The sequence below is a fragment of the Pantherophis guttatus genome, chromosome 1, assembly GCF_059756535.1.
Source record: "Pantherophis guttatus breed Tessera chromosome 1, ASM5975653v1, whole genome shotgun sequence".
In the NCBI taxonomy this organism is placed as follows: Eukaryota; Metazoa; Chordata; class Lepidosauria; order Squamata; family Colubridae; genus Pantherophis; species Pantherophis guttatus.
The window spans coordinates 189,279,945-189,296,093 of record NC_142063.1 but is presented as its reverse complement, the minus strand read 5'-3'; the positions used below and the strand labels follow the sequence as shown (position 1 = coordinate 189,296,093).

Sequence of the window (16,149 nt, the reverse complement as noted above, 5' to 3'; positions counted from 1 at the left end):
ATTTTGGAGACTATGGAACAAACCTATTTGGATAAAAATGCTTTGAGATGTCTATCAGAAAATATATTCATAGTATTCAGCTCTGTTAATTTGCTACTTCTCTTATTATTCTATCCTGTTTCAGGTGTATAATGTGTTTCCCAAATTGGGATTCCTTTTGGATGCTCGTAAAAAAATAATGAATAACCGAAAAGAGTTCCATAATTTCATAGAGGCCACTTTCCTTGAAAATCTCAAAGAGTTTGATGAAAATAATCAGAGGACTTTTATTGATGCATTTCTTGTCCGGCAGAAAAAGGTAATAAAGCATTTTAAGTATGTAAGGAATCGTAACTGATGTTTTTTCTTTCACACGTTTTAAAAATATTCTGGCTGGTGCCAGAATTCATGCAGCTGGAGAAAATCATTGCTTTAGAAATGTCCAAGAAAACAATTTCCTGGAGTGAAAGCAAGGAGTGAATATATGAATATAATTTGGAATTTGTGTAATCTCATTCTCAGGTTCTGTGGGGATATAAACCTGAAACAAAAATAATAAAAATTAATAACCTCCACCAGCAAGGACACTATTAAATAGCCAAGGCTGATTAAAGCAGTGGTCATGATTAAAACTTTATGAAACAACATTCAAGAGGGGCTGTAGGCAGCTCCAGGGTATGAGCTTTCCCATTATTTGGCAGCTCCACATCTTCCTGAATTCCCAAGAGATGGCTCTCAGCAAGTCTTCATGCAGCATCCTTGATGGCCAACAGATTCACTGTTCGTGTGAGGTCTTTATTCCTTGTGTACCTATTAAAGCTACTACAATGCTTGTATACCTCTAACTGGAAATTTTCCTTGTAAAAAGCAACACTGTTTTTTTGTAGCAGTTGAGTGAAGCAGTCATCTGGGGGGTCTCGCTTAACAACCACTTTTCTCAATGTCCTATTGCGGTCATAAATTGAGGATTACCCATAGTACCACTTCTATTGTCTCTCATGGAGGGATAATTCTAGTAGGGAGATGATCAGGTGGGCCCTTGGGAAGCAACCCTTTTATCTTTATTTATAAACATAGGGATATTAATTATTGTGATATGGGTTGGGATATGTGGTCCAGAAACTGATCAGTGCAGGAGAAGAGGAAAGCCATTCTCTCTGTCTTAGACATTGCAGTCTAAGGAAATCCATGGAAAAGTGAAGGTGAGCTCTGAAACCGGAAGTCTTTCTTCTTCATGTGAGTTAAAATTAAATCACTCTTCATGAAAGAAAGCATTGAGCTGGCATGTATTGAGAAGAACTGGCGGAGAGAAATGGGGGATGTTAATCACAATTTTTCTCCAAACTCATTCCTGGTTCTTCCATTGTCACCATTCACTGGAACATAATGTGCAACAGCCACTCGGCATATGCATTTCCCTACACAGCCACAGCAAAAGGATGCCCTGAGTTAATGTATCCTGACATTACATTTCTGCCGTAATTGATCCTAATTTTAATTCCCCTGCATACATTGACATATGCCAATCTACAAGATGAAGCTGTCTTCATTTAGATCAAGTCCTTTTTCCATTTTCTCTTAAATTTCAAAACAGGAAACATTTTATTTATTTTTTTATTTCAATTCGTTCAGTAATTCATGGTCTTTACCATATGTTTCTCATTATCACAAGTTACAGTCTTCTTTAGCCCTGGCCATAAACAGATGCGCCCATAAACCCTGGCATCAGCTTTTTGGTCAATCAAGACCTTGAGATAATTCTTTGTGGCAGGATACGAGTCTTAGGGCTCCCTGCTAATCATAGAACACAAAACCCACCACTTTGGGCACATTTTAGCCAGCATGCCACAAACACAACCAAATGTCAGTTTTGCTGCATATAGGATCTAAAAATATAATCTCCAATTTAAAGTCCACTTTGCAAGCCACTCTACTACTGTTTGCAACTCAATACAGATAATCCTTGAACTATGACAGCAATTCAGCCTGGAATTTCTGTTACTGAGTGATGGTTATGAAGCACAACTGAATTGCTTAGTGATGGGAATCCCTGCATTTCCAACTGCCATTGTTAATTGAACTGAAGTGGTTGTTAGACAAGGACTTCTTCACAACTTCCTATGGCTTCCCACAACCAAAGCCAGGGAAGAAGCCAACAGGAAGTTGCCATCCCAGGAGGCTTCCAAGCAGCCAGCAGGTTGGCAAATAGCTGCTGCCGTGTGTGGGATGACATGCAGGGGTATGTAAGTGGCTGGAGCAGCACAGTGCAAGCACAGAATGACTTGGAATGATTGCTTCCAGATGGGGAGAGACTGAGGGATTGTAGGTTGAACAAGAGTGCAAAGGAGGGGGAGTCAAGGCTTGGGAAGGAGTGTGGTGTTGTGCAGAGGGGCAAGTGGAGAGATTTACCCCAGAAAATCCCTGCTGGCTTCCCATTATCTTTATGGAGGAAAAAGCAAGGAAGATTGCTGTTAAATTGGGGAGGCAGAAGCAAGGTAGTAACAACAGCTCTTTAATGTAGAGTGAGACTTCAGCAAAAGTTACAGGCAAACAGCCCTCCTTATATACCCGGCCAGCCGGGCAGCTGATCAATCACATGGAGCACATTCCATGTTACCATTAACAATGGCATTTTTGCTGCTCAGTTTGCTTGCAGCATGGCTCCATGGTAACGGCAACGCCTACCCCACTGCGGCCTGATGTCATACAAGTTACTTAATTTTAATTAATTTAATTTTTAATTTTTTTGATTTATATGTCGCCCTTCTCCAGAGACTCAGGGCGGCTTACAATGCGTTAAGCAATAGCCTTCATACTTTTGTATATTTATACAAAGTCAGCTTATTGCCCCCACAAACTGGGTCCTCAATTTACCTACCTTAGAAAGGATGGAAGGCTGAGTCAACCTTGAGCCTGGTGAGATTCGAACTTACAGTAATTGCAGACAGCTGGTGTTAATCACAATGCTATCAGTCTGCTGAGCCACCAGGCCCAATTCAGTCCAAGTATCTGTGGCGGAGTCATAACATTCAACGCTGTCCAGAAACGTTTGTCCATCATAGCCACCTGCAGGAAAAGTGACCCATTGTTGTTTAAATCTCCCGCCAAAACTACATACATAACACCCTTCCTCTCCCAGAAGGCATTTAGTCTATACATTTGCATACAAAATCGTGCAGGTGACCAGGACGTGTCCAAGCCCTAGTTGACCTGTGCAGTTCAGTCTGAGGCGTGGCGTCGAGCCGGTCAGAGGGACTTTTTGTTTCTCCCGGCTCCGCCAATGGAACCTCCTGGATTTTGTCAGGGGTGTTGGAGTCTTCGGCTGGCATCTCGCTGGGGCGGTGCTGGAACCTGGAGTCCACAGCTAAGTCTTCCAACCTTCTCAGGCTTGAGTTAACTGTTGTAGGAAAACTCTGGAAGTCAGGGCCTGGTATTTCAGAGTACATTTCTGGCTGTCCGGCCAACCTCTTTCTAAGTTGATTGATGTGACTACGCCAGATCCTTCCATCTCCCACGTCCACTGTGTATGATTTGGGCCCCTTCATGTCAGAGATCATCCCGGCCACCCATAGGGGACCCTCTGAGTAATTCCTAGCGAACACCGGTGTTCCTATCTGAAACCCCCGTAACTTCTGGTCGGCCCCTCTAAACCCATCCAGAGAGTAGTTGGGGTGCAATCGGTCCAAGTTACACCTGAGCTTTCTACCCATTAGGAGTTTGGCTGGGCTGTGCCCCGTGGTTATACAAAGGGTGGCGTATTGGACTGCTAAGAATTTATCTATTCGGGCTTGCCAGTCTCCCGCGTCCAGTCGTGCCAGTGCCTCTTTGGCCGTTCTTACAAATCTCTCAGCCAATCCATTACTGGCCGGATGAAACGGGGCCGAGAGTGTGTACCGGATGCCTAATTCTGCCAAGTAGAGTGAGACTTCAGCAAAAGTTACAGGCAAACAGCCCTTCTTATATACCCGGCCAGCCGGGCAGCTGACCAATCACAAGTGACCCATTGTTGTTTAAATCTCCCGCCAAAACTACATACATAACAATTGCAAAAGGCAAGCACATAATCACAGCCACTGAACTATAGTAAGTGTTAGATCATGTTTGCCAAGCACCCAAAGCAGGATCATGTAATTGTGGGACTGCTCAGATGGTTGGAACTAAAAGAATTGGTTACAACTACCATTTGTTTACTATCATTTTAACTTGAAATGCTCCTGGAATGAATGGTCATAAGTTAAAGACTATGTCTAGGAGGTTCATACGTGACATATTCAGGATGCTTATATTTTGCTTTAGTTTGTTTAATAAGGCTTTATATAAGCAGAAATCTCGAGTCTAGATTTAATCATGCTCATAATCACTGTAACTATATTGATAGCCTTTCCCCCCATTATAAATAATAACCCTAAAATTTATTACAGATAAGCAACACACTGTCCTCCAGTTTTTGTTGAGAACAACTCTCACAATCTCCTGACACTGGAAATGTGGAGGCCACTGTAACATCTGTCCATGTATGTAGATTATAGACATACATTAAATTTCCTTGATATCTTTTCTTTATACTCTTCAGGAGAATAAGAAGTCAATAGATAGCTATTTCCATAATGATAACCTTATAGGTCTTGTGGATAACCTATTTGTTGCTGGCATGGATACTACTTCAAACACTTTGTACTGGGCCTTACTCCTAATGATGAAGTATCCAGAAATTCAGAGTAAGCAATTTTTATTTGATTGTTTTTCAATAAAAGTATATAATTACCTGCCAAAATAACATGGGGATGGGATAGGGTTAGGGTTGGGGGCCATTCAGGGTGCCATGTGCATGTGCAAGGGGCGGGGTGCACGGGGGCAGGATGTGTACGTATGCATGGGGGGCAGGGGGAACACATGCATATGCGTGTGGGGGCAGGCATGTGGGAACGGGGTGCATGTGGACATTGCATTTTGGTGGTTCAGGCGCACACCCGTGAGCTTTCGGCACTCCATCCGGAAAAGGTTACCCATCACTGGATTATAAGATCTCACCATATGAAGGGTTTATACATGTACTTTCAGAGATTTCTGAAAGATGTACTAGTCACAGAATGTGTGTTATGCACCTATCACCTCTCATTACTGCTGAATATGAGCTAAAACTGAAAAGAGTTTTCTGCTAAGAATGATACATTCCAAGCACAATACTCCCTTAATTGATTTTTTATATCTCATTAATATTTCATAATGTCTATACATTAAAATAAATAAATAAATAAAATATAATAAATAATAAATAAAATAAAATATAAATAATCTGTGATTAATCAACTTTTTTCTGCATGGGCATAATCATAAAATAATAAATATGCTGAATAAAAGGAGGAAAAGTACCAAGAGAAAAATTACAAGCATAGATCACAAATGATTATCTTCAGATCTGTACTATAAATTTACTTTGGAATTTTTGCATAAATTCCCATTTAAACCAAAATTGAAATTATGGAATCATCTTGATGTGATCCTATTCTCCCAGGGAAAGTCCAAGAAGAAATTGCAAAAGAGGTTGGGGTTCGTCAGCCAAGGACAGAAGACCGATTCAAAATGCCTTACACCAATGCAGTAATTCATGAAATTCAAAGGTTTGCTGATATTGTTCCAATCAATTTGCCCCATGCAACCACCAAGGACATAACTTTCAAAGGCTTCTTCATTCCCAAGGTGATTGCTGTGAAATAATCCCATTGTTAATGTTCCAATCTTACTTTGTACAGTATAAACAATTTATGACCATAATTGAGCCTACAATTTTAATCATAAGTCATGATGGACATAAAGTGCATCACCATGTGACCACGCTCAATTTTATTACCTTTTTTGTGGCACTCATTAAGCAAACATTGGGGTCATAAAATGAATGCTGTGGTCATTAAGTGGACCCAGTATTTACTGTAGCACTTTTTGGCCAGAAACTGAAAGTAAATGCCTGTTTCTAGCAAAAACATAAATTGTAGCCATATGATCATGGGAGGCTTTAAACAACCATAAATGTGGTCTGGTTGCCAAGTACCCAAAATATGACTACATGACCATACTGGGTAAGAAGCCCAGGACATTGGAACTTCTAGTTATTGTTTTTCAGGGTCTGTTGTAAGTGCAACCAGTTGCTAACTGATCAGTAGTAAGTTGAGCATTCCCTGTAAGTAAAATGCAGTTTTAAATCCCGTTGAACCCTGAATGTAGCTGTTTGCTTCTTTTTTCCTTAAAGTTTTTTGAATAGTATGTTTCTCCATGTATAGTATTTATCATACTATTAATACTATAGTATATTTAAATATATATTACTACAGCACCATGTTTTCCCAAAAATAAGACCGGGTCTTTTGCCCCTCCCGCCCCGAAATGGCTAGGGTTTCTTTTCGGGGGTGTCTTAATTTTTTAAAATATTTTTTTATAAAAAGTTTTTTATTTTTCAATTAAAAAAATAAAGATTCCATCTTTCCTTATGCAGTGCGTCGTCTGGGTACAAATATCTCTGTGCAACATCATTCCTCATTTGCCACAGCTTTCACATTCACATTCACATTATTTCTCTAAACTTAATATTATGATATATTAAACAATTGAACATTGTAAAACTCTCCATTTTCTTCTTAATATCTTCTAGTAATAATACCATATTAACATTAAACATCATTATTCACATCATAGATATTGTTCTGTCCCCGTCTCACACACGCACACCAGCAGTCGACCAAGAGTTAAAATAAACCAGCAGATAAGAATTTCTTTTGATAACAGAATTGGCAGCAACCCAGTGGCTGCTTGCCAAAAGTTTTTACTTACAAAGGGAGGTTTATCTCCCCGACCGAAACATCAAAGTAAGTCCTCAAAAGCCAACGAATAGTCAAGTCCAGTCCAAAAATCAATCCAAGCAGAGCATATAACAAAGTTCCAGAAATGCAGAATGACTTGCTAGCTTTCAGTTTTGTCCGTCACAAAGCCTGAATGGCCACCACACCCCCTTTTATCCCCTGTGGGGTGTGGTCCAGTGACTCAGCTTAATCTCTGGCACGCTTCCTTCTCTGCTGCGTATGCTTGTCTTTCCGACGCTGAAAATATCTATGTAACTTATTTTTCCCATAGCATAATAATGCATGCCACCCCAGTTGTAAATCGTGTCCTTCCAAAGTCAATAACCTTATATTCCTCAATACAATCCATATTAGTACTGCAGCCTGATAGTACAATTCCCAGTTAGGTAATCCAAAGCCTCCTCTGCTTCTTATATTTTGTATCATTTTCAAACCAATTCTTGCTTTTTTCCCTTGCCAAATATACTTATGTATTGTTTTATTAAGTTCCACAAAATATTTATTGTCTGGAATAAATACAATAATCTTGGCAATATATTCAGTTTGATTGTTGCTACTCTTCCTACCAGAGATAATTGCAGATTCTTCCACTTCCACAAAACAATTGCTAGCAACCTGCCTTCCATTGAGGACCTGTATACTGCAGGAGTCAAAAAGTGGGCTGTGAAAATATTTACAGACCCCTCACATCCTGAACATAAACTGTTTCAACTCCTGCCCTCAAAACATTGCACACCAGAACAACTAGACACAAGAACAGTTTTTTTCCTGAATGCAATCACTCTGCTAAACAAATAATTCCCTCAACGCTGTCAAACTATCTCCTATCCTATCCCCTTCTCTCCCTCAGGCTTGCCCCACAGACACCTCCCCTATCCCCTTCTGTCACTCAAGCTTGCCCCACAGAAGCCTCCTCTATCCTATCTGTTGTGGAGGTTAATAAAATCAATGAACCGTGAACCTTTGTCTCTATGAATTTCTACTTTAACAAATGAGCCTTTAAATCATTTAACAGTAAATGTTTTTATTTACATAATAAAAACATAACAATATCTATACAATTAATAAACAGTACTTAGTTACTATCATTAATTATCCTGTCAGCTATATATCTATATGTATATCTATTCTCTCTAAGCTATGTTATCTATGACTATTCTTCCTCAGAAGAAATATTATTATAAACCACCAGAACTGCTCTTCTAACAGACTTCCAAACTGCCCACAGTTGTTTAACAGAAGATCCTAGAAGAGTTAAGAGCTAAGACCTAAGCCAAATAGCTACAATGAGTGAAGATCGAAGAGCAAAGAGTTTCTGACAAGAATCTCCTTTTATACTGCTAACTATGACAGTTAGGGTAGGATCCTGGAGATTCAAACATATTAGCTGCCCTCTGATTGGCTTATGTATCTGTCCATTCCAAAAGCCATTAATAGGCACAGCTATAGAGAAATAAATTTTCTCTAACAATCCCCTTCTCTGTGTCTATTGATACTAATTATATATCATACACAAATGCATTCTTTACATCACCAAACTTATTTTACCCAATAGATATTGGTGTTGTTCCCGGGGCAATGGTTTAGTTAGTATGTCTGCTATCTGTTCTTTAGTCTCACAAAATTTGATTTCAATAAAACCTAATTTGCATAGCTGTCTCACATGCTTGTATTTAATATCAATATGGCATGACCTTTGCCCTACAGCATCAGCCTTTGATATGTTGATTGCTGCCATATTATCTTCGTGAATTCTTACTGGATACACAGGTTCTTCCCATAAATTCATTAAAAGATCATCAAACCATACTACGTTGTTTGAAGCCTTGGATAGACATACATATTCTGCCTCAGCAGTAGAAGTGGCAATCAACTTCTGTTTCCCTGAATACCAGTGGACTGGGCTTCCATTCAGTAATATTACATACCCCGAAGTACTCTTTCTGGACTTGATGTCCCCTGCCCAGTCTGCATCTGTATAACAATATAATTTAGGTTTTTCTGATACATAAGGTTCTAAAATAAGTGAGTAATTTACAGTACTCTTCAGATACCTGAGGACTCTTTTTATCCCATTCCAGTGAAATTGAGTAGGGTTTTCAGAATGCCTGGACAATACATTTACAGCTAGACTAATGTCTGGCCTTGTCCATCCTGCAATGTACAATAGTGATCCTATTACAGATTTGTAGAATGTCTTCTGATCAAATTTGGCACTTTCAGTATACATATTTTTAAGAAAGTCCGTTTGCATGGGAGTGTCACAGGGCTTGGCCTCTGCCATGTTGCATCTTTCAATTAATTCTAATGTTTTATCCCGCTGAGAAAGCTTAAACCCCTTCTCAGTCTTAACGAATTGATCCCTCTAAAATTTGTCAATTTGGCCTAGAGGCTTTAGGGCAAAATTCTGGCCTAATTCTTCAGAGAATATCTTATATCTGCTCTCTGATTTACAAACGTACAAAATGTCGTCTACATAAACCAAAACGATTTATTTGGTGCCCTGGTTATTTCTGATAAATACACATTCATCACCTGATGATGTAGAAAAACCCATCTGCTTTAGACATTTGGTAAGACATTCATACCACCTTCTGCCTGATTGTTTGAGACCATAGAGACTTTTATTTAATAGCCAAACATCACCTTCCTTATGATCTATACCCTGAGGAGCCTTGACATATATCTCTTTGTCTAATTCAGCATGTAAATACGCAGTTTGTATATCAAACCGGTATACACTCTCCCCTTTTATGGCAGCTATGGTGAGCGCAGTTTTAATGCTCTCAGGTCTTACTGTAGGTGAGAAGGTATCAACATAGTCATCAGGGAATCTCTGTGAGAAGCCCTGTGCAACCAACCTTGCCTTATAAATAAATTCACCTTTTTCAACTGGCTTCTTCTTGAAGACCCATCTAGTGCCAATTACCTTTTTACCTTTTGGTAATTTTGTGTTTGTGTATACATCTAACTTCTTTAGACTTTTCAATTCTGTATCCATTGCAGTACGCCAATTCTCTTGTTCTTTTTTAGGTAGCTTTAACACATCCTCATATATTTGAGGTGATATATCTATTTGATTAATAGAGGTAACATAATCTTTGTATCTCTTGGGCTTCTTTCCCCTATTGGATCGAATTGGCCTTTTAATTTCTTCTTCATCTGTATCAGAACTATCTGATGAGCTGTCCTCCTCATCACTGATTTTCTGGGTTTTTAAATTGTGTTGCCCCTTTTTCTTTTCTTTTTTTTCCCCCAATTTTTTTTATTTTTCAAAACACAAAACATAAAATACATCTTTTTAGAGCAGGTGCTTGTTCCATCATATAATAAATACAATTATTAAGATTCCCACAATCAATTTTGTTCCCATTTTTATCCAATTACATCTTTTAAAAAAAAAAGAAAAGAAAAAGAAAAAATATCTTATTCTAAACATTTATCATTCAATTATTTTGCCCAACATTCTAGACTATAAATACCATTCTAAATCTCTATCATTTTAACAATCAATATTTCATATACATTTCTCAATTTAAGACCCATTACACCAAATCTATATTTCACCTGTTCTTGATCACAACTAATATCCAAATCTTATCAAAAATTTATTTCCCTTTTCTCTTAGAATTTTTACAAAATCAATCAACATTTCGCTCTGTAGTTTATTACTTCCAAAGTATTTTATTTTGATTTAGTTACTCCATAGTTATTCTCTTATACTATTAAAATTATTTTGGCTAATTCATAGTTTATATAACTCCAATCTGATTATTTAACTGGTTCTCAGTTATATTATTATTATTCTCCTGTAAAGTTTCTTCCACTTCCTCCTAATTTTATTTTTTAGCTGGTTCACATCTTTATCTGTTGCTTTCCAGCAAGGCTTATCTCCACTCCAGACCTTGAATTATTTTGGCTGGTTCACAGTATGATTTTAACTACACACCAACTTTATCTCCTTTACTTCTCTTATATTTATTTTATAACTGGTTTGCAACTTAAATAGTTGCTTTCCAGCAGTGCTTTCCTCCGCTCCCACCTATATTTTTAACTGGTTCACAACTATATTTCAATTGTTCCCCAGGTATAGTCTCCTCCTCTCCTAACTTTATATTTTTTGGCTAGTTCACAGTTTAGCTTTAGCTGTTACCCAGTATATGCTTTCCTCCACTCCTAATCTATATATTAATTGGTTCGCAGCTTTACTTTAACTGTCTTCTAGTGCATATTTTCCTCCGCTCCTACCCCTATTTTTAACTGGTTCACAATTATATTTCAATTGATCCCCAGGTATAGTCTCCTCCACTCCTACCTTTTTATTTTTAATTGGTTCACAGTTCATATAAACTGTTACCCAGCATAATGATGAGACTTGATCTCTGATCAGGGTAGTCACACACACTGTGTGCCCTCTATCCTATAATGAATACTGAGACAGCCTTTGTACATAGTTAATATGCTTTATTATATGAATAAATACATTTAAGACATTTATTCATGCATCTGCCTCTGAACTCTTCTATGCTCCTGGGTGTTTCTACTATCCCAATTCCACAGAAACCAAGGTCTCTAAGTCTTTTCTCAGTATCAATTCAGTACAAGTAACAAGCAACATAGTTTCTCTTTTCAATTAAGAAATAGTCTGGGATTCAGAGCTAACAGCCATTTTATCCATCATTGTTTGTCTTTTGTCTTTACTTTTAAAACATAGTTATTTCTTCTTCTCCTTCCTCTCTCCCGGATATATCCAGTCTCACTCCACAAAATCAGTCTAGCCTCATTTATCCACAGGAAAAAAAATAAAAGATAGTTTAAAAAATTGTAACTAAGCCATTTCCACACAGTCATAATAAGTGCTTTCTATCAAATAGGTCCTTTGTCTTTTAGCCCCTGTAGTTGTTAGCCACTATTAAAACAGGGGCTCACTTGTTGCAATTCACATCTGAGGGCAGCTCCCACCTGGACAATTGTTAAACTCACCCGGCATACAAGCTCCCTGTTCTTCTCTGCTTCTCCTCCTCTCCTCTAGCACGATCTTTGTTCCCGGTTGCTGTGGTTTTGGGACAGCCGCCATGGCTGTCGTTCCACTGCCGCGGCGTGATGGGAAAGCCTCCGGCCCCGAGGAACCTGCCTGTTCCTCTCGGCTGCCCAAGGGGTCCCTTCTTGTCCCCTTGTCCCTTCAAGACAGGGGAGATCTGAAGACCTGTCAGCGGCAGCTTGGTAGACAGGGTTTTGGCAGAGCTCCGCAGAGCTTGCCATTTCCCCGTCTGTATCCCCGCAGTGCCAACCGGAAGTCGTGTTGCCCCTTTTTCCATGCCTCTCCCTTCTTTTTCTTTAGTATTCCTTTTATTTATTTTATTTTTTTATTATTATTTTTATTTTTTTTTAATTGAAAAGTTTTTTTAAAAATTTACACATATTTTCCCCTCCCTCCTCCCCTCTCCTGCCCCAACCCTCCCCCCCACTGGACTTCCCAGAGCCAATACAGGGTATAGCATTTAACAAACATTAAAAAAACATAGGCTAACTAACTATAAATTTATCTCCCTCTTGCGCTTTTAACTCCCCTTGTTCAAATCTAAATATAACTAATTAAACCAATTATTGCTTGAAAGTAATCAATCCACCTTCGTTCTTGTCCATTCAATAATAAGCAAGTCTTCTTTCTTTCAGTATTACACATCAGCCCAATTACAATTAACCATCACATCTCCAACCCTTGCATATATTAACACATTAACAAAATATTTTAACCAATCTCAAATAAAATATATTGTAAAAACCTTATTTTTACTTTTTACCCCATAAATTTATATTATGTTTATATTATATTATATTATATTATATTATATTATATTATATTATATTATATTATATTATATTATATTATATTATATTATATTATATTATATTATATTATATTATATTATATTATATTATATTATATTATATTATATTATATTATATTATATTATATTATATTTTATATTATATTATATTATATTATATTATATTATATTATATTATATTATATTATATTATATTATATTATATTATATCATATTATATCATATCATATCATATCATATTATATTTATTATATTTATTATATTATATTATATTCTTCCTGGAAACATTCCTTACTTAATAGCTTTGCATAAACTTATTCATCTTATTCTCTACAAATTCACTACATATAATCAAATACCATCTTCACTATTTAATATCTATAAAAAATATTGTAAAAACCTTCCCTCAACCCTTGCACCACTTATATTTTCCTTATAACCCACAAGTTTATATTTATTCTTCAACAAAACATTCTTCAATATAACATTAATGTAATTTAAAATGAAGTATAAAAGTTTAAATACTTTCCTTCTTCTAACCCTTATTATATTAAGTGATCTACCCTGTCCATAACTTTTACATCCACAATATTTTCCTTTTAACCCATCAGCTTATATAAATTCTTCAACAAAGCATTCCTTGAAATGTACTTCAAGACAAAAGTGAAAGTTTGGTCAGTGGCCTATAACAATTCAAACATAACATTACTTAATATAACTTTTCAGAACAAATTGTGTCCCTAAATATAAGTAAATCATTCATTTTCACTATAATATAGGTTTTCAAAGCAAATCATAACCCTAAATACAAGTATAATCATTCATTTTCACTATTACTATCCTCCCCAACAAGGAGTGTTATAATTTTTCCATCTCCATTTTTTCCTGACTTTTTTGCGAACCTTCTTCTTCAATCTTATTGCTCCGCCTTCTTTTGTTTTTATAAGTTCTTGAATTTACTGAAGTTGCTGTACCTTACAATCTTGTTCTCTTTGCAAAGTAGTTCCTTTCAGTAAACACACCTCTTTAACTGCGATTGGGAGTCCATTCTTATAAAAAAATTGTAAAGTTCCACTTCGAATCCTCCTTCTTATATTAAAAATATTAAAAATCCCAACGCCTCCTGACAATTTTCCAGTTGACTGTGTCAAGTCCTCTGGAGAAATCTCTCTCAATATTTCCTGGTTACACTCCTTCAAACCTCTCAGCCTTTCCTTCTTAATTTGAAAAACATCCATTCCGTTTTCCAAAGGCACATTAAACTGGATTGTTTCTCCCACCTCTTCATTCAGCAACTCACTATTATTTGGCATCTGAAATACCGATACGCAGTGGTGGGATTCAATTTTTTTAACAACCGGTTCTGTGGGCGTGGCTTAGTTGGGGGTGTGGCTTGGCAATCATGTGACTGGGTGGGCGTGGCTAGCTGGTCATGTGACTGGGTGGGCGTGGCTAGCTGGTCATTTGACTGGTGGGCATGGCTATCTCCATAGGGACTACAGAGGGCTGAAAAAAGTCATTTCTGACTGGTCCTCGCACTTATGACCATCCTCACATTTATGCCCGTTGCGGCATTCTTAACAACCATGTCACTCATTTCACAACTGCTTCTTTTCATCATGGTGACAAGATAAGGCAAAAACGTAAAATGTGAGGACAGTCGTAAGTTCGAGGACCAGTCAAAAGTGTGAGGACCGGACTTCCGGCGGTGATGTCATCACGAATGGGTGAGGAAACGGAGGCTCCGTCTCTGAAACCCAAATTTCCTCATTAATTGCTCTTTAAGGGCATTCCCGAACTTGGAGGGATCGGGAAACGAAAGAGGAATTCGTGAAGCCCCCTGGTGTTGCGCTGTCATCAGGGAGGTCGAGCGATCAACCTCTTAAATTGGTGGAGAAGAAGTCGGCCTTATCGGCGGACAGGAGTGATGGCGCCCGCCTAGATCGAAGCAAAAAGTGGAAGCAAATCCGAGTGACTGTCAGATAGATCACCTACAATAGAGGCGGCAAACGGGATGCGCGATCGAATCAGAAGAAGACAAGTGAGTTACAACAGCGGCGATACAAGAGGAGAAGGAAAAAAGGGGAAACAACTACAGCGTGGAAGAGAGAATCCCATAGAATGACTAAGCAAACATAAGAAAAGGAGAAATAGCGCTCGAAGCGGTGTGAGTGCGGACTTTTACAGCTGAGCAAAGGGAGCAGCCTGTGGACTCTGTGGATATAGACAAGCCGTTTGAACCTGGGAATTATAACTGATTCAAACCCCAAACATCGGAAAACTGAGTGCAGAGACTGAAATACCGGACTAAGTGGTGAATTTCACGGATACAGAAGACCTGTCTGGATTTCGAACTTTGGATTTACAAATAACTTTGGACAATAAGAACGTAAGTTAAAAAAAAAAAGATTTGAAAACTGAATGCAGAGATCCGATTACTGGGAGAAGAATTAAAAAAAAACTGACTGAGATGGACACAGATTGCGTTTTTTTTTACTGTGAAAGAACAGATTGAGAGAGGTAAAGCAAGAAGACAATAAGGACTAAAGAAAATAAAAATTAAGTGAATTATTAATTTTGAACTGTTTAATTAATTAATAAGTTTAATATTTGAAAGAAATATATAAGTTGACAATATTTTTATAGCTATAAATTGTATTGTGAAATTGTAGTTAGACAAGGAATTATTGTTAAAGTGAAAGACTGATTTTTATACAAAATAACAGATGAGTTGACTGTATCTCTGAGATAGACTGATTGAAAAAGGGGGTAATTGGAAAGATTGCTAATTAGAAAATTAAGAAAATTAAATTAAAATCTTGATTGATAAGTAAATAGATTTATACTGTGAATAAGAATTAATTGCTCAATTGGGATAACTGGCAATATAATATAATATAACTATATATAAGTTGTGCAGTGTATAAGTAGTATTTGGAGGGGAAAAGAGATATTAAGGAATAACTTAATAATTGATGTTAAGGTTGGAAAGCTTTACACGAATATTAAAAATGTCTACAACATCCACCATAACAAAGACAGAGAAAAAACCTACAACCAATACGTTAGTAATGACTCCTTCCTCCTCACAACAAAAAACAATAGATAGCATGATGGGGAAAGAAAAAGAAAAAGAAAAACTGGAAATGGCACTTAATGTAATACAAGATATGTTTCAAAAGATCCAGGAAACACTGTTTCAAACACAAGAAAAAATAGCGGAAAATCAGGAAGAAATGAGAACGTTCCATGCAGAGATTAGAAATGAATTAGGAGAAGTTAAGGAAGATATCAAGACCATGAAGGATAAAATTGGGGGCATTCAAAATTCTATAGCAGAAAATGAACAGAGAATTAGGAAAACGGAAACAAAAATAGATCACGTGGAATTAAAAGTAGAAGCAATGGAACAAAAAACCCTACAACTAAACAAAGAAATGTCAGATTCCTTGGCCATGCTCGAA

The 16,149-nt window shown here is 37.3% G+C and overlaps 1 protein-coding gene across 2 annotated transcripts in view; it reads left to right on the top strand.

Moving 5' to 3' along the window:
• LOC117659809 (cytochrome P450 2K1-like) overlaps positions 1-16,149 on the top strand; it is a 45,706-nt gene that overhangs the window by 12,603 nt on the left and 16,954 nt on the right. For both annotated transcript variants that reach the window (XM_060689364.2, XM_087882245.1), the window contains exons 5-7: positions 125-298; positions 4,553-4,697; positions 5,495-5,679. In XM_060689364.2, coding sequence (XP_060545347.2) covers positions 125-298; positions 4,553-4,697; positions 5,495-5,679 — 504 coding nt within the window. The remainder of the gene's footprint in view (positions 1-124; positions 299-4,552; positions 4,698-5,494; positions 5,680-16,149) is intronic.